We start from the raw sequence: 19,391 nt of genomic DNA, 5'->3' as shown, positions 1-19,391 counted from the left end.
ACGGTAAATTTTTCTATGCAAGTGTACTAGAATTTTCAATATTGATTAGCTTACAAGGGGAAGAGGAGTGAGCGAAATCATGTAGCAGAATGCACTATGGGGGTGGGAAATTGAGAGAATAATGAAAGAAGGGAGTAAGATAGGAGAATGTCAGTATAGGTGAAGGAAGAGAAGTACTGGATAGGTAAATACTGCATAAAGTATTGAAGTGTAACTTAGAAAAGTAAAATGCAGAGCTAAAAGTGCAGGATAGAGGGGTACTTCATCCTGTTGTCTACACAGTGGGACAGTTTTGTGGCAGTTTTTATGGTTGTACTAGTGTTGCACATTTCCATCTGATATTAAAGCTTTTTGTGAGTTGTTTCTATTCTTGGAATTTTCATGATTTCATTGAGATTGTCACGCAGTTTTTAACTGCACTTGAGGAACATGGTCTCCATGATGGTTCTCGGTTTTGTTATCTTTAGGCAAGCTGTTGGGTTGCCGACTTTAGGCTGTAAGCGGTGGTACACCAGTAAAGAAGTCACTGTATTACCCAAGCAGGTGTCCAACCATAAAGAATGTAATGAGTTCCTTTCTGTAAGTTAGACTTAAAGGTCAGTCTGTTGTAGTTTTCCTGAAATTTGATAGTGGCAAGAGATTTGAAGAGTGGCTGGAAGAAATGGGGGTTGGAAAAAAAACCCTATGAAGGGGGGGTGTGGGGATGTACTCTGGTAAGGAACACTCCTCCTACAAAGACAGGTTAAGAGCAAGTTTATACAGCAGCATACACTCTCTTGTGCAGAGTAGGTCAAGGGCAAAATGGAAACTGTTAAACATTTTTCTTTCTTTATTTATACTCGTAGCACATGCTGCCTTTTGACTTTCAGCCCCTTCCTGGCATGTCTGCCAGTTCAGTCCCCATGAGTATGGTGAAGGTCATCTGGGAGGGGCTATCATTCAGTTAGACATTGGGGATTTAGATAACAAATTGGATGAAAAACCCCACACAGTGAAAGCAGCATGTGCTTCTTCAGATAGTGTGCAGGTGACGAGTGGTGGTCTCCAGGATTTAGCTCTGAGATCTCTGTTTAACATCTACTTTTCAGATCACAAACAAAACTTTCTGTGGTTAATCAAGTTTGCAGGACTGTAAAGTAGGTGTAAGTTCTTAAGTCCCTGTCTGATGCCTAGGCCCTCCAGCATGAGGTCTGACCAGTGTTAATACGTGGTGCAATAATAACTAAATCAAAATAAATGGAAAACTACAATACTGTTAGGTTTGATAGGCAACCCCCCTCCCCCATTTTGTAGCATGGACCGTATTTCAGAATGAGGTGGTATTTGGAGACCTTGGAGCATGGGTTAGTAATTCCCTCTCCTTTGATCATGTTGCTATAGTAGTCAGGAGGTCCTTTTTAGATGAACTGATTTGCAGAAGGAATATTGTCTTTGTCCTCTCTGTTTAGCTGGCCAGTTATAAAATACAATGCACCCCTTGTAGGCTGCATGCAAAATGGATAACAAAAGCAGTGACAATTTGTAAAATTTGACCAGTCCATGTATGTTTAAATGACAGTGCATTGATTGCACAGCTTTCTTTACTTGTTTGTTCCCTTTTTTATACTAATGTGATAAGAGTGTCAGAGGGGCAGTACATGCTAGCTGGGCTAGTAAGATCAGTGGATGCTGACCTTTCCAAACAAGCTGAAGCGCAAACCAAGAGATCTCAGCAGTATCTGTAGCACTACCTTTTGAAACGCTAACAATTCATGAACAAAAAGAAGATTGGTGCACTGACTACTGATGGACCTGAAGAATTGTGATTTTTGGCGTAATATGAGCTACTGTTGTGTTTTGCCCAAATATGGATTATTTTGTACAGCGACAGACAGGCTGATTCTAATGACCAAACTTTACACTAGTAATAAATCAACCAACTAACTATTTATCTACGAATCTGGGTGTTATGCGAACAGTGTATATTGACATGCTATACGGACATTTGAATGAATGTAAACTATATGGAAAAATGCTGTTTGGATAACTGGGTGACAATAAGTCGCCTTTCTGGTGACGTCTCCTCCAATGTCTCGGAGACCCTTGCACCTCTCTTTACAAGGCTTCTGCATATTGGCTAAAGTCTTTGCTACTCCCATAGTGCCTTCATAGGCAGAATCCACATAATGGTTCTTCTAGTTGGAAAAAAACTTAAAGCACCGGACAATATCATGTGGTGCTGCTCTGTGCTAGTTGCCTAAATGACAAATTCTCCACCCTTGAAGCCCTCCTGCATTTGGAGTACATTTATGTGTATATTGCAGAAATCTGACTTGAGTGCTGAAAGCTTCCATCTGTATCGGGTCTTTGTGCTGAAGCAAGTATAGCAACTGCCTCATGTATGCAGACAAATCTCTCCTCTTGCCTCCCAACACTCGGACTTGTGAGAGATGCACTTATATATCCAAACTGGAAGACATGCACTCTCCAGCCAAGACTGGAGTAGCTGGTCAAAAGGAGAAGGTCAACACCTGCACCACACTACATGGAACACACAGCCCTCCAGAACACCCATCATCACAGCGGTCACATAAAAAACACAAACCACACCCACCTTCGCTGAGGCTCTCCATAGAAATCTACCCAAACAGCAGAGACCTCCAAATCAGAAACGCACTTGACCACCACAGCACAGCACAAATTACAAGACACGCAGCTCACCTACACATTGTCCCCCTCAACCTAAGCCCCTAAGGCAAAACAGCTTGTCCAATACACACTAATCATAGGTGACTCGATAGTGAGGCACACTTGATGTCCCACTCACTAGGTTGAATAAGGAGAAGGTAACTGTCAGCTGTCTGTCGGGTGCCATGATCTGACACAACACATGCACTCAGGTCACTCCACTACAAGTATGACTCTCTCTCATTGTCCATGTGGATGTGAATGACCTGAGAGTTACCTCCAAGGAGTACATGAAAAGAGACATGGAGGAGCTCTCTGATTATGTGGTCCAGGAAGGTATGACCCTGGCCCTGTACAGCATCCTACCATTGCCCAGAATGATACTGCAGTACAAGCAGAAAATGATTGACTTCAACAATTGGCTAAGTTTCTGGTGTCATTCTAAGGGGATCCAGTATCTGTCTGCTTGGGATGACATAACCGACAGACCTCGATGCTTTGCCAGAGATGGCCTGCATCTGTCACCCCTAAGTTTCTGGATACTGACTAAGGCTCTTGCCACCCCTCTACTGCCTTTTTTAGGTGCTGTTCCAAAGACCAAATTAGCACCATAACAGCTTATAAATAAATGCAATCTGAGGGTCATGCTGATCAGCGCTAGAAGTCTAAATCTCAAGATGCACTCGCTCAAAGCACTCCTCAAAATGGAGAACATGGACATTTGTGTTGTAATGGAGACCTGGTTTAAAGTAGCAAAAAGCACCCCTGCGCTACCAGGCTGGAAATTGACCGCACCTCCAAAAGTGGTGGCGTCTCCATATTCATAAGGGATATGCACGCCTCCAGACTAGTAGCCCAGCATAACACAACTGAAATACTTCAGGTACAACTAACAGTGGGTAAGACGGCGATTCAGGTCGCAGCCTGCTATAGGTCCCCAACCTTGTCCGAAGACTCATTCCACATTCCTAAACACCCTGGAAACTATTAGGGTCCAACCCAACACTCTGATATTGGGTGACTTCAACTACCCCTCCAAGTGTGGAAACTACTCGTGCACCAATACACTTGCCCAACGCCTCCTGGAATTCAATGATTCCAGTGCCCTGGACCAGCTCATTCTTGCCCCCACTAGAGAAAGCAACATATTTGACTGTTTATTACTAACCTGAGCAACTGTTGCCCAACAACAATAGTCAGTTCTTCCCTAGTTAGATCCAACCACAAACTAATTACCTTGGAAATCCACATCTCACCCACACCATTAGCAAAGGTAACCACCATGAAAAACTTCTCCAAAGCTGACTTTGGGCTCCTAAAAACAGAGGTGGCTAACTTCATGGCACCCATGCAAATGGAAAATAGATGCATGACCACTGAATCGTACACCAGTGCACTGTATGAGCACATACATAAATGCATGGAACTAGCCATACCCAGCAGAACCAAGACGCTGTCCTCCCAAATAAAAAGAAGCCAATCTGGTTGTCTCCTGCCATTAACAAATGATACAACAGAAGGAAGAAACTGTTGCAGAAAAAGGTGAAGTCCCAAGACTGGAAAAACTCCCTTTTTAGCCTCAACAAAAAGTTGAGATCCCTCATCAAAACCTCTAAAGCTAGCTATGAAGGCAGAATTGCGGCAGACACTAAAAACAACCACAAAGCCTCCTACAGTTGTATCAAGAATCTCCACGGCAATACCCATAGTTGCTCCGAGTTACTGCACAATGGTACCTCCTAGACTGAGCCAGCAGATATTGCCAACATACTGGCCGACAGATTCAATGCCAACTTTACCCCCCCCCCCCAGGACCAGTCACAGTACCGGAAGAATGCCAGGCACCCAGCTCTACTGCAGCACAGGTTAAAGCTGCATTGTCCAAGGCCAAGAATACAGATTCCATGGGACCAAACAATATCTCTGGCTGTGTTCTACATGAACAACAAAGTGAACTGGCATTACACCAGTGTGCCCTGTTCAGTTGCAGCTTCACATCATGCTTTGTCCCTACAGAATGGCACACTGCTACAGTCATCCTTCTCTATAAAGAGGGAGTGACTACAGACCCTGGGAATTATTGCCCCATTAGCCTGACTAGTCTGATATGTAAGGCTATGGAGCATATCATCATGGACCTAATTAACAAGAATATAGGGAATCTCCAAACTCTGGATCCCATGCAATTTGGTTTTGTGAAGGGTAGATCATGCCTGCTCAACCTGGCTGACGACTTTGAGTCCGTCACCAGAGCTGTGGATGAGGGCAAGGTTTTCATGTAGCCTACCTCGATCTGGTGAAGGCCTTTGATACCATTCCTCACTCAGGAATTATTGACAGACTCTCCAAACTAGGTATCAATCCCTATATCACTAGGTGGATTGCAAATTGGCTCACAGAACCCACAGTGTGTAGCAGACTCCAAGTCAGACTGCCGACCAGTCCTGGGTCCTCTCCTGTTTGGCATCTACTTCTCAGAAGTCCAGGCTAACACGCAGGAACTCTGGCTGACCAGGTTTGCCGACTATTGCAAGCTGGGAGCAGTTATTAACTCCCCAAGTGATGTAGATATCCTACAGAAAGGCCTCACTGAGACCAACGACTGGTGTTGAGACCATGGCCTTAAGCTTAATGCCAAAAACTGCATGGTCATAATGGCAACTGTATGTACTATCTCATAGGTATACCCTTCCTTAGTCAAGTCTGGCCACAGATTGTTAATGTTCTCTTTCAAACTCTTTAAATCAATTGAGGAAAGTGTTGCATTTTTCAAAGACTTCAGATGTACAAACTTTCTACATTTCTCTGAATTCTGTAAAGTTCAGATTGAATTGTACCTCCCAAACATGTAAAAACAGCTAATAGTTTTGCAAGTAAATTCTGTGTTCACCAAGAAAACTAAATAAAAAAGCGAAAGAAAAGCGCAAACCAGACTATTGGTCCTCCTGCATAAACAAACACAATAAGGAAAACACTTTTAGATTATAAGGCAAAACTAAATACCCTCAAATTACTTTACATCAAAATGTTATCTGAGGTACTGAAAAACACCATCGGGAAAACTAAAGCTTCCCATAAACTTGGGCTAGCATAGGCAACTAGTGATAATTACAAATCTTTCTTTATTTCCGAATGTCGATTATGCAATAATGCAACATTGTTCTGAATGGCACAATCTACTCCTACCAAGTCAGGGTTTCAAATGGATTGGCAAACTCTCAGTGCTAGCCAAATTTCTGTACAAACTCTCATATACCCAAGGACCTATGCAAAAGAACACTTGCTTTACAAAAAAAAAAAAATACATGCTCTATGGGACTGATAACCTACCAGACTGCCTGCTGAATGTCACTGGGCATGCACTGGTGGACCTGCTCCTTCAGCTGTTGAACCTGAACTTAACCGTTGGCTTGCAGCAGTTGTGATGCCCCTTAACAAGGTGGTCCCACCATGATGCCCAAGAATTGCATACTTATCAGCCTGCCGAGCCTAATCTGTCAATCCATGGAACTGTCATCATAACCCAGATAAACAACAGTATAAAAAAAAGTCTTTAAGACCTGACTCCTAGCAGTTTGGCTTTAAAGGGTAGAAAATTTCTTTGAGAGAGTAACAAGCTATGGACAGTGGCTGTGTTTTCCATATAGCATATCCTGGCCTCGCCTAGGCATTTTATGCTCTACCACAAACCAAAATTATCAGCAAGTATGTAGTTAGGTGAATGGCTACTAATTGGCAGGGACAAATCCCAGACTGTGGTCTCCAGTCAAGAAGTCAGGAACCATGGTTAACCAAGTTTGCAGACTACTGTAAATTGGGTGTTTATGTGAACCACATTCTGATATGCAGAAGTTGCATAGTGAACTTAAAACACTTTAATAGCTGTTGTGCTGACAACTGGCTAAAATTTAAATGATGATAGATGCAGTATTGTTGAATTTGTCAAACAAACCCTCCACCCAATTTATAATTTAGAAATCACCAAACTCTAAAATGAAGATGATGGGAGAGAAATTGGAACATTAATAGATGACCCCCTCTCCTTTGACCATCATGTTGCTGCTACAGTGAACAAGAAGTTCTGATCTGGCACAGCTGTTCACAAATGGTATTTCCTGTAGTTCCAGAGCTGACCTCTTAATTTTGCAGTAATCGTGCCCATTATAGAATACCATGTCCCCTTTGCGATTTATCTTCGTAAACATAGCAAGCAGTTGGAGAAACCCTAAAGGTTCCAGAAAAAGATAAAAGGTCTAAAGGCTGAAGGACCTGTCCCTGTAGTCTGTTTCCTACAGACTCCTAAGGGGAATGTGTGCCTAGTCTTCTGGACCATTGGGGAGCTGGTGGGTCAAGGCCTCTTATTTCCTGACTAATCAAGCAGTCCTACTAGAACCAGAGATCTGATCATGTTTCAGCAAGTAAACTAATCATGGTTGAGAGAGATTTGTCACACAGTGAGTACCCCTTCTCTGGAAAAAGCTTTCTGTTCAGATCAGTCATTATGACACACACTGTCTTAAGAATGAATGAAGGTAGTTAGATTGGTATCCATAAATTTACCCCTGATATGGCTGTCATGTTGCTGTTTGGAAAATGAGGAAGGTATTAACGGTGGGTACTGGTAAGGTGTAAATGACAACGTGGCCCAGTTGCCTTGTACTTTTTATGATTTTGTGAGGCTCTAACCCTTGCTACTTGTGATGACTGGCCTCAGGGTTGGGTGGCAGACTGCTTCATCCTTACCTTCACAAAAGTATGGGTAAAGGTACTTGACACACGTACATTTTTATTGGAACAGATTCCTACATTGGATAGATAGGACTGCATTTTGTATGGTAACGTCAGGCTTGATAGCATGCAGTGATACGATGATTACAAACCCCTGGAGCTCCATGCAAAACGGGTATCACTGCTGCTGTTGATTTACGTACTGGCGGTCACTAAACATTAACAGAGTAGCGAAAAGAAATCAAATAGCTTCTGTGGATGATATTCAGCTATTGAAATGGCCCAAAGAAGGTTTACTGGTTTGGTAAACATTGGATGACTGAAAGGAGGTAAAGAAAAAAACTGAAATTTACAATGATTTGAGGTAAAGGTTGTTGTAAAATCTGCAAACCATGTAGTAGATCTTATTGACATAGTGAGGACTTTTTTTTTTTTTTGTCTTCCAGTGCAGGCAAATGATTTTGCCACCTCATTTTTGTTAGTTTGCTTATTTTATGCGGCATGTGTTGTACAGTCTAGATGTTTATACAAGAGGCTCCAAAGATTTGTATTCTTAAGAGACCTGTGTCATGCTTTGCTTAAATTGTCTGATCATGTGTGACAAATGGCCTTTAATGTTTGCAATTTAGTAATGTAAGAAGCTAGAAGGTACTAAACCTATAGTTTTACGTTTTGCTAGAATGTGTATATTTAACCTGAGATTACCAGTTAAATCCTGACTATATTTACATCTGCTTTCATGTATGAATTATTTTCCATGTATAGAATCAATAGAGGACAGTAAAAAGGCAGATGCTGTAATCTGATGTTGTCTTGGTCACCATTCCTCACGTTAGGATCTTGGATCCGAGCCGGCATGCACAGACAAACAGCTTTGCTCAAGCTCCTCCCCTCCCATGATGCTCTGCTGCCCTCTAATCCCTCAGATCTCATTTGCCACTTTAGTCGGCTGTTTTTATCAGATTTTCTGCCCCTCAAAGGTCCTTTTCTAAGACACAGAAGGGGAATAAGAAAATGTGGTTTAGGAAGGCGCAGTCTTTCTTCCAGGATGTTCAGGATGATTCCTCTTCCAGTGGGTGGGGAAGAGGTTTCAATGGCAGACATCGCTCCAGTGGCAGAGAAGGCCCACAGAATCAAGGTTCCAGGGAGCCCTACTCTGAGAAACCTTTTCAACGTCCCTGAGACGTTGCCCAACTGTCCTTTTCTGGAGGCAGTCGGGGGTCTGTTATCTTTGCACCCTTTAGCCTGGGAAAGCATTACAACTAAGTAGGTGCTAACAATTATATCCAGGGGCGATTTGCATTTACTTTTCGGAAGCCCCCCCCGAAAACCAGAACTCTTCTGGACGTGCCACCCAATCAGAAAAAGTTGGCCCGACAGGAGGTTGCGAACCTTATTTGAAAAATAGCTATCCAAGAGGTCCACGCAGGGCTGAGAGGCTCTGGAACTTATTCCCTTTTGTTTTTAGTTCCAAAGAGAACAGGGGACCTACGTCCTATTCTGGACCTCTGTCGTATGAACCTGTTTGTGCAGAACTCGAAGTTTCGGATGGTCACTGTGCAGTTGATTGTGTCCCTTTTGCACAGTAACGACTGGATATGCTCAGCGGACCTTCAGGACGCGTACTACCGTATAAAGATGGCTCAACAGTCCAGGAGGTTTCTCCGCTTTTGCTTGGGACCCACCTCAGCCCCCCTGGGTGTTCACCAAATGCATGGCAGTGGTGGCAGCTCATCTCCGGCTGCGGAGAATCCAGGTGTTTCCCTATTTGGGCGATTGGCTCCTAACAGCCTCTACAAAGTATCAACTATTTGACAACATTCGTACCTTACTTTCCCTGTTCCATCAGTTGGGAATTATGATAAACATGGCCAAGTCTTCCTTGATTCCTAGCCAACATCTGGAGTTCATAGGCACTCTGTTGAATACCACCACGCAGATTGCAGCCCTTCCTCTTCGCCGGGCGTCTCTGATTCGCGCCCAGGTTTAAGTTCTGCTGGAGCAAACACGTCCTCTGGCTTCACACATTCTTAGGGCTTTAGGGTCCATGGCGGCTGCCATTTACTTTGTTGCAATGGCTCTGCACCACATGAGAGTTCTTCAGTGGACCTTTGCAGTCCAGTGGTCAGCATTTCTGCATTCCCTGTCATTCACCATTCGTCTCACCCCAGTGTTTCTGCACCACATGAGAGTTCTTCAGTGGACCTTTGCAGTCCAGTGGTCAGCATTTATGCATTCCCTGTCATTCACCATTCGTCTCACCCCAGTGTTGAAATCATCTTTTGTGGTGGATTCGCTCACCGGACCTCCTAGCAGGCAGGTCATTCTCTGCACTGATTCCCAGGGCCACGATCACCTCAGATGCTTCCCTACTAGGGTAGGGGGGCATTGCCAGGGAAAGACAGTCCAAGGGACATGGTCGCCGTCTGAGACCAAACTGCATATCAGCGTTCAGTCCTTCTGTCGTTGCAAGCCTTTCAGGATTGCCTCCCTCTGGGAAGGATTGCATTTCTATCGGACAACATAGCTGCTGTTTGGTATATAAACAAGTAAGGGGTCACACATTCTTAACTGCTTTGTCGCGAGGCCATGAAGGTTTGGGAATTGGCGATGTCCATGGGATGCTCTCTCATTGCAATGCACATTCCTGGAGCATCCAACGTGTTGGACAAATTGAACAGGGGAATTCTGACCCCTCACGAGTGGCCCCTGAATCCAGTAGTGGCCCAACAGATTTTCCGTCATTGGGGATATCAGAGCTGCGATCTGTTTGTATCTCCTCTCAACCACAAATGCAGCAATTTCTTTGCATTGATCCCCCCCCAGAGGGGGAATCCCCCAGGGATGCGCTCACTCACGATTGGCCTCTGGGTCTCCTGTATGCCTTTCCACCCTTGCCTTTAATTCCCAGAGTACTTTAGAAAGCCGGACGCCTCAAGAGACCATTGATCCTCATTGCCCCCTTCTGGCCTCAGCAAGTGTGGTTCCCCCTTCTACGGTCTCACTTGAGGCACCCGTCCTGGGTGCTCGATCTAACTCCAGATCTTGTATGTCATCAGTCTCTGCTTCTGCTCCCAAATCTTCAGAACCTGCATCTGACAGTGTGGTATGTCCGCTTCCAGTGATTTTGGCTAAGTCCAGGCTAGCTTCATTTGTAAAGGATATTATCCTTGCTTCCCAGAGGTGTTCCACTAGGAAGGTTTATATCGGTAAATGGAAGAGATTTTCTATTTGGGCAAAGAATAAGAATCTGGACCCCTTTTCAACTTCATTCCTGAGATCCTTCTCTTTTTGACTTCTCTATTTAAGGAAGGGGCCAGTTTCTCCACGATCAAGGTTCACTTGGCGGCAATTTCAAATTTTCATCTTGGTGATTATTCCACCTTTTTTCCTGTATCCAAGGCCTTTGGCTTTGGTGCTGCAGGCATTAACAAAACTACCCTTCGAACTGGCAGCATCTTGTGATATCAAATTCCTTTCATGGAAGACTGCTCTTTTGGTGGCAGTAACTTTGGTAAAGAGAGAAGCCACCCTACTTAATTTTCCATAAGGACAGCTGGTCTCTGAAACCCGATCCATCCTTTATGCCCAAGGTGGCTTCAACAGCTAATCTTAATGTATTCATTTTCCGGTATTTTTCCCTAACTAGGCCAATAAAGGGGAATACATCCTGCACACCTTGGGTGTTCATCAACTTTGTTTCTATCTGCATAGAACTAAGGAATTAAGACGTTCAGACCAGTTGTTTTGTAGCCTTTTCTAGGAATAGAAAAGGTAGAAGAATTTCAAGTCATCTCCTGCTGGATTTTGCAATGTATTTCCTTCATTTACTCTTCAGAAGGTGTTCCCTTATCTGCACCAGTAAAGGCTCATTCCATGTGGGCAATGTCTACTTGAACTGCGTTTGGAGACTGTCGATCCTTGTTTTCATAGTAAAGCTAGCCAGGTGAGCAGGAAGAACAGATCCATGCTGTTTAACTAAAGTTTTGAAGCTGTTAGTTTTCAGTTTCAACTGTGAGGGGATTTCATTCCAGAGCTTTGACAGTAAAGGCAGTCTCCAGCAGCACTGAATGTCTTACTGATGCATAGTAAAAACTTAGTAGAGTGAAGGGCTTTAATGGGTCCGTATTTCTCCAACTGATAGCCACTTTGCTTCCCAGTCTTTTTGTACCTTATCGCTTTTCCATATTCTGCCCTTATTTCGTAAACTCTTACTTTTCCTTCCATATCTGATATTTTAAGCTATATTCTCTCCTTCTGTAAATTATAACTAAACTCAAAAACACCCCAGTTGGTTTTCTTTGCAGCAGTCCTATTGTATTGTTTCTATATTCAGTGATTAGCCAATTTAAATTCTGTCTTGTTAAAATGCTATGTTCATGTAAGAAATATTTAAAAATCATGTAAATAAGCCATGTGTAGATGCTTTTACCCTGCAATTATATATGTACATGATGTGTAACTTAAATGTGGAGTTTTTCTCCCTGGGCCTCCACAGAAAATGGGTTTTACTCAATTGGACTTTTCCTGGTCAACAAAGACAATAAGTATACAATAAACTTTGAGGTTGTTTCTCTTGAGAAGGATAAAATTCTCCGTGCAGTCACTGTTCGTTTGATAATGGAGCATTATTCAGAGTGCTGCTGTTCACACTCCACTCTCACTCTTAAAATAGCGGTGTTTGTTTTCTTTTTGCAGTGCTGTTGTACAAGATTATTTGAAGCTTCCAGATATCAGACAAGCGAAACTACTTGTAATACTAACAATTGTGATAAAGCCTACAATTTAAGTTTAATTTTTGCTAGCAGTTGATGTGCATTATGAAGCAGTATTGACACTTTTGTGTAACAGAAAAATCATACATATGCTAAGGGCAGTGATAGGGTTCACTTTGCTGTGCTTCGTTCTGAGTGTCATGAGTGTATACATTTAAATAATGCATAATTTTAAGTAATTGTGAATGTATGCAAAATAAAGTAGTGGTAATAAGTAGAGGGGTATGTCATATTTTACGGAGTAGTTTGGGAATAAGTACAGATTTTGTTATGCATACCTCTAAACTTAGTGCAGGAAATCTGGGCAAAGCCTAAAATGGGGACATAAAGGTCCAGAAATGGGGACAGAAAACTGTTAAACTTGGAAAGTTGCTAGAATAACAGGTTTTGTTAGCATGCATTTTCTGAAGGATATAAAGTCGAACCTTAAGTGTATGTCATTATTTAGTGACTTTGATCTTCACTGATTTGCTAGAAAACCACAAATTTTGATTAACAGACCGTAAATATGAGGCAATAACTTGGACATTTCTGTAAAAAACTGAACAGTTGAGAGGCATGTATATGAAGTAGGACAGTACACTCAATGCAAAATGGGTATTACTATGCAAAAAATATTGTGCAAGGCCAATGTATGTATTTCAGATTTGTGTGGTTTGGGGCCAGATTTTTTTGATCTGCACATATTCTGATTCAGGAATGCACTGCATAACCTATATTTTTTAACTGTGAAAATGCTGCAGAAATGACTGTGCATTGCTTTTCTGTGCATTTTAGATTTACATAGTTCCTTTAGGTTAACCAAAAATTTTATATTATATCGTGTATATATATATATATATATATATATATATATATATATATATATATATATATATATATATATATGAAGTTGTGTACTGTTGGACCAGAGTATTTCAAAAAAATTAATTTTAGTATTGATTTTTTTTTTCTTCTGTAGACTTGAAACTAAATAAAGGGAAAACAAAACCTTTACACATAGATCTCGTTTTACAGTCTACTTCTCAAGTCCCACCTCCAAAAGAGTAAGTATTAAAGCTCGGAACGGTTGTGAAGGTGAACATTTTAAGATTCACCATCGTAGTGATCCAGTAATGTCTCACTGATCCTTGTACCTCTATAATTCTGTTCTGATCAGTGTTTTCATAGTCTGCTGTTGTCCATGTGGAGTTTTTGTAGGATTCCAGTTTTCTCCCACCTTTAAAGTTATGCTGGTTGAATGGCTAATTAAGAATATTGCCATATATGTGTATGTTTTCATTTTTGCAGCAGGACTTAAATGTGTGTACATTTTCTTGACAGATCTTTTCAGCAGTCACATGTCCCCACTACACAGTTGTCAGCTTGAGATGTGACCATTAGGAGTTAGCTACACATGCATACATAGTCTTATCTCTTTGTTTGGCAATCTGAAGTAGACATTTACTACATCAAGCTTTCTTGCTGTTCTTGAAATTTTAGGCCCTCTCAAGACTTTTTTTCCCCTGCTTTAAACTGTAAACATATTTTCTGTTTGTTTTGAGCATATCATGTCCTTTGAGGCAGTTGCCCACAAGCTTAGTGGTGGCTTTCGAATTCCTGTCCCTATGTGATACTAGTATGTAGTGCCAGATTGTTTGGAGGAAGGACATTATAAAATTGGTGTTCATTGTACTTTTAGCTTTCTTTGCTGTATTATTATTAAGACACACAGACTTTGAAAATAAAAAAAATTTCAAGACATGTCTTGTACTCCTACATCTAAGTCAGTTGCTGTTTCTTAAAACATCAGAAAATTCTGCTTCTAAGCTTAAAGTGATATTTTGGGGGAAAATTCAAATGTTTATCCACTGGGTGCCACCTCCTTATCTGACACTAATTTAAGGTCCACCCACTCCCAAAACAAAGGCTGTAGTGAGCTACTGTTTTGTCTATGCTGCCAGTCAGTTTACTGCACTTTTGTACCAGTCTTCTTACTACATATCCATGCTCCCCCTTGAAGCACCTTTGTGTACCGGCATGTAGGGATAGAAAAAAGGAATGCAGGAACTCTCAATTGTACCTGCTAACGCACCAGGGTGGCTGTCCCCTTTGCCTCACCCTCTCGTGATGCTGTTTGCACCTTTTGAAATGTCTGCTGTTCAACCAAACCGAAGAAATGTGTGTGTGCGTGTTTTTTTTTTCCCAGAACGAAAATCCCTTACTGCTGAAGAATTAGACACCAGCACAACTCTGGTATCCCCTCTGCATTGAGAGCTGGTCTGGCATACCGAGAAAGCACTCCACTGAAACCATTTGAGTGTTGGTGCTGCTACTTGCACCAGACCCATATGGCATTATGTCGGTATGTTGTCCTGAAAAATATTATTGAATTCCATTGGGAAGCTTCAGAATGAAGTGCATTTGACTGGTGCTTTTGATTATTTAACTACAAGTCAAATATGTTGTAAAACATGGCCTTTCCTCAAGAGATAAAAAAAAAAAAACTTTTAAATGCTTCATTTTACGTATCTGGACATTTTCTGAAGTTGCCCAACATAGGAAAACTGTAGAATGTTAAACATGTTTTTATTCCATACACAAATTATAACAGAAGTTCCTCTGAGTTTGGTCACTTTTCAGAAAACTTCCCAGGTAGTGAGTAATAAGTAATTTGAATAGGCTTGGTGTGAGAGAAAACAAAGGCAATCAGTAGCGTAACTATGATTGGGCAAAAGGGTAGGCGTCCCAGGTGCAATCATCAGATGCTGTGATCATTCTTCAGTGCAGTACATTACCAACATTTAAATGCTGGTTTTTCATTTGTGGTCAGAACATAATCCCTTGGGGCTCCATGTATGGCATAAACTTTAGAATCTGTTTCCTATATTTTAGCAAGCAGCATGTTCCATTTTTTAAGGAAGTAAGATCTGTCCATTTTTCTTTTTTAAACTTGCTTTTGTGCTCTGTGTGAGGCATAAACTGTAGCAGCTGCTTTCTCCAGATTAAAATGATGAGCATTTTTTAAAAGGTATGAGTGCTTACTGCTGCATGGCAGAGGACCATTTGTTTATTTTTTGTTGCTCAATTTATAGAGATATTATGATGTTGGTGATCAAGAAGAGGAGGAGGAGTGCGAGGGCAGCACCAAGGATCAAATGGTGGAAATTGAAAAAGGGTAATTGTGAGGTGGAGTTCAGGGATGAGTTAAGACGGGCACTGGGTGGCAGTGAAGAGTTAGCAAATAGCTGGGTAACTACAGCAGAGCTAGTAAGGGAGACTGCTAGAAAGGTGCTTGTCATCACATCGGGACAGAGGAAGGAAGACAAGGAGACATGGTCGTGGAATGAGGAAGTACAGGAGCGTATACAGAGAAAGAGGTTGGCAAAGAAGTGGGATTGCCAGAGAGATGAAGAAAGTAGACAGAAGTATAAGGAGATGAGATGCATGGCAAAGAGAGAGGTGGCTAAGGATAAGGCATATTAAGAGTTATATGAAAGGTTGGACACTAAGGAGGGAGAAAAGGATATGTACCGATTTGGCTAGACAGAGGGACTGAGCTAGGAAAGATGTGCAGCAGGTAAAGGTGATAAAGGATAATGAGGGAAACATACAAGCGTGGAGAGTGTGTTGAGATGGAAAGAGTACTTTGAGGGGTTGATGAATGAAGAGAATGAGAGGGAGAGAAGGTTGGATGATGTCGGGATAGTGAATCATGAAGTGCAATGGATTAACAAGGAGGAAGTAAGGATAGCTATGAAGAGGATGAAGAATGGAAAGGCTGTTGGTCCAGATGACATACCCGTGGAAGTATGGAGGTGTGTAGGTGAAATGGCAGTAGAGTTTTTAACCAGATTGTTTTTTTATTGAAATCTTGAAAAGTGAGAGGATACCTGAGGAATGCAGGAAAAGTGTTTTGGTACCGATTTTTAAGAATAAGGGTGATGTGTAGAGCTGTAGTAACTACAGAGGGATTAAATTGATCAGTCACAGCATGAAGTTATGGGAAAGAGTAGTGGAAGCTAGGTTAAAAAGGGACGCGATGATTAGTGATGTATGGTTTCATGCCGGGAAAGAGCACTACAGATGCGATGTTTGCTTTGAGAGTGTTGATGGAGAAGTACAGAGAAGGTCAGAAGGAGTTGCATTGTGTTTTTGTAGACTTAGAGAAAGCATATGACAAGGTGCCTAGAGAGGAGTTGTGGTGTATTGTATGAGGAAGTGGGGAGTGTCAGAGAAGTATGTTAAGAATGGTACAGGATATGTACAAGGGTAGTGTGACAGTGGTGAGGTCTGCAGTGGGAGTGACGGAAACGTTTAAGGTGGGGTTACATCAAGGATCAGCTCTGAGCCTTTTTTTTTATTTGCAATGGTGATGGACAGGTTGACAGACGAGATCAGACAGAGTCCCCGTGGATTATGATGTTTGCAGATGACATTGATCTGTAGGGAGCAGGTGGAGGAGACCCTGGAGAGATGGAGATATGCTCTAGAAAGAAGAGGAATGAAGGTCTGCAGGACTAAGAATATATGTGTGAGAATGAGAGGGAGGATAGAGTAATGGTGAGAAATGCAAGGAGTAGAGGTGGCGAAGGTGGATGAGTTTAAATACTTTATCAGTAGTTCAGAGCAACAGTGAGTGTGGAAGAGAGATAAAGAAGAGAGTACAGGCAGATGGAGTGGGTGGAGAAGAGTGTCATGAATGATTTGTGACAGACGAGTACAGTAAGAGTGAAAGGGAAGGTCTACAAGAGGGTAGTGAGACAAGCTATGTTATATGGGTTGGAGACAGTGGCATTGACAAAAAGGCAGGAGTTTGAGCTGGATGTGGCAGAGTTAAAGATGTTAAGATTTTCACTGGGTATGACGAGGGTGGACAGAATTAGGAATAAGTATATTATAGGGTCTGCCCAGGTTGGAAGGTTTGGAGACAAAGCCAGAGGCAAGATTACGGTGGTTTGGACATGTGCTGAGGAGGGATGCTGAGTATATTGGAGAAAAAGATGCTAAGGATGAAGCTACCAGGTAACAGGAAAAGAGGAAGGCCTAAGATCAGGTTTATGGATGTGGTGAGAGAGGACATGCAGGTGGTTGCATCTTGCTCTGTCACACCAGAGGACAGGAAGAAATGGAAACGGATGATCCACTATGGCGACTCCTAACGGGAACAGCTGAAAGAAGATGGTGATGAATTGCCCAACTTCTCTGCACCAGTATCTAAGGGGCATTCTGAGACTGAAGGGGGATATGATTTAGATAATTATATGATGCATGTATATAATAAAGACTTAGTCATCTCAAACTATAAGTCCGTAAGCATTCAGTAAAATATGGATGTTAAGTTGTCAATCTCGCCTTCATTCTTGCTGAATGGGTTCGGAGCCGATCCTCGGCTCCGACTCGGCACTAGCTTTAGCTCGAGAACTCCTTTTACCAGCTCGAGGCAACCCTATATCCCATGATGCAAGGCGGAACTACCTCAGATCTCGTTTGCCGCTTAGCGAAAGAGGTCTCCTTTGCCAGCTGAGGTAAGTTTTTCTTGTTAAAGAAGAAAAAAGTTTAGTTAGGGGTTTAATTTCCCTTCAGTGTTAGGTTAGCCTGTATTTAGTACAGCCCACCCTATTCCCTTCCTTTTTAAACTTTTAAAATAGTTTTTCAGTTAAAGTTTTAGTCAGGCCTAGTTCCCCAAGTTATTCCCTTCCTGTGTGTCTGTGTAGGGATTAAGTTGTGTGTTTGTGGGGACTGTTTGTGTATATCCTTTTAGGATGTCTAAGGAAGGCAAGGTCTCAGGCTTCAAGAAGTGTGACCAGTGCTGTCAGAAAATGTCCCTGACAGACGGTCACACTTCTTGTGTGTGTATTGCCTGGGGCCTTTGCACCTGCAGGACTCCTGTGCGTTGTGTCATGCCTTTAGCCAGAGAGTCCTGCAGGAAAGGAGGAACAAACTGATCCTCCGAGGTTTGTTAAAACCTGAAGGTTCTCCTCCTAAGCAAGGGGCAGGAAAACCTCTTAAGCCACCGAAGGCTCAGGCTACAGTGTCCAAGCCTCCTCCGGTGGCTCCGGCTCCGTCGGAGCCGATGCTTCTTCTGCTAGAGTAGTGGGTTCGGTGCCGGCCGGCTCCGATACCCTGACTACTGTTGCCTACTTTATCCAGCATCGGAGCCGAGAGATCCTCGGCTCCATCTGGGGTTCAAGGGACTTCGGCTCCGATGGCTCCGGCCCGTAAGAGATCCCGGTCCCCTTCGATACTAAGTATTCACTCGGCTCGGGGGTCTCCTCTTTTGTCGGAGCGGAGCCATCGGAGCCGATCTTCGAGATCTTCCAGGCTGTCTGACCACGATTTGGAGAGGGTGGTAAGCAGGCTGTTGAAGTCTCAGGCACTGGCCCAAATGCTCCATAGCCCGTCTCAACAGACTTGGCTACAGCCCCAATTCTTGAGATTCCTCCTCCGACTCCACACCAGAGTTCGGAGCCGGAGCTTCTTGGGACAGCGACTGTTTCGATGCCGGAGCCGATACATCCTTCGGCTCCGTCATCCTCGGCCCGATCTCCTCCTTGAGACTTTCCTTGGAGGGATCCGGTCGCCGGGTTTCCACTGTCGGCTCGAGGGGCTAGTGGCATCGGACCCTTGTCCGACCCGCCTCCCTCTCGGAGCTTCGGCTTTGGTAAGCTCGGCGCCGACATCGCCTCGAGCCTTCTCTCCTTGGAGCCGACCATTCCTGTTTCTTCGAGCGGGTGTGTTCAGGTCTCCCGGGGAGAGGAGCCTTTGAGGTGATGAGGAGTGTCCTGGCCTCTGAGCCTGGTCAACGGTCTATCCCTCTAGCTCCTCCCTCATCAGTGCCTGCAGATGCCTCTTGCCAGCCTCTTGCTCTCAGGCCCAGGGATCCATCGCCCCAGGTTTCCCCACTGGGAATTTCCTCCTCTTCCGAGGTTTCTCCTGACCCTGCAGGGGAACCCCTCGGAAGAGGACGTGTAAGAGGAAACACACAGACTCCTGAGTCTACTACATCTGATACCGACTTAGATGAGTCGGAGGGTTCCCCACGGTCCCTCTCTGAGGATGTCTCATTTTCAGACATCCTTGAGCTCCTCAAACAGAGGGGGAATTGGCCCTCCATTGACCCCTCCGAGGATGAGTCGGTATACCTGGAGGCTTTTGGATCCCGACCCTCCACCTCCTGGGTGTCTCCGCCTTTCGACCCACTCCTGCAGGTAGTGGCTCGGGAGGCGTGGCTCCAGATTC

General features: G+C 43.3%; 1 protein-coding gene across 1 annotated transcript in view; it reads left to right on the top strand.

Moving 5' to 3' along the window:
- Positions 1-19,391, top strand: part of NOP53 (NOP53 ribosome biogenesis factor) — a 952,413-nt gene that overhangs the window by 53,724 nt on the left and 879,298 nt on the right. Inside the window, exon 3 of the mRNA XM_044062795.1 lies at positions 13,132-13,216. Within this exon, the coding sequence (XP_043918730.1) occupies positions 13,132-13,216 (85 nt within the window). The remainder of the gene's footprint in view (positions 1-13,131; positions 13,217-19,391) is intronic.

This window comes from Protopterus annectens, chromosome 1.part0, assembly GCF_019279795.1.
Source record: "Protopterus annectens isolate FY-2018-M chromosome 1.part0, PAN1.0, whole genome shotgun sequence".
Taxonomy (NCBI): Eukaryota; Metazoa; Chordata; order Ceratodontiformes; family Protopteridae; genus Protopterus; species Protopterus annectens.
This window is presented reverse-complemented; position numbering and strand designations above follow the sequence as displayed.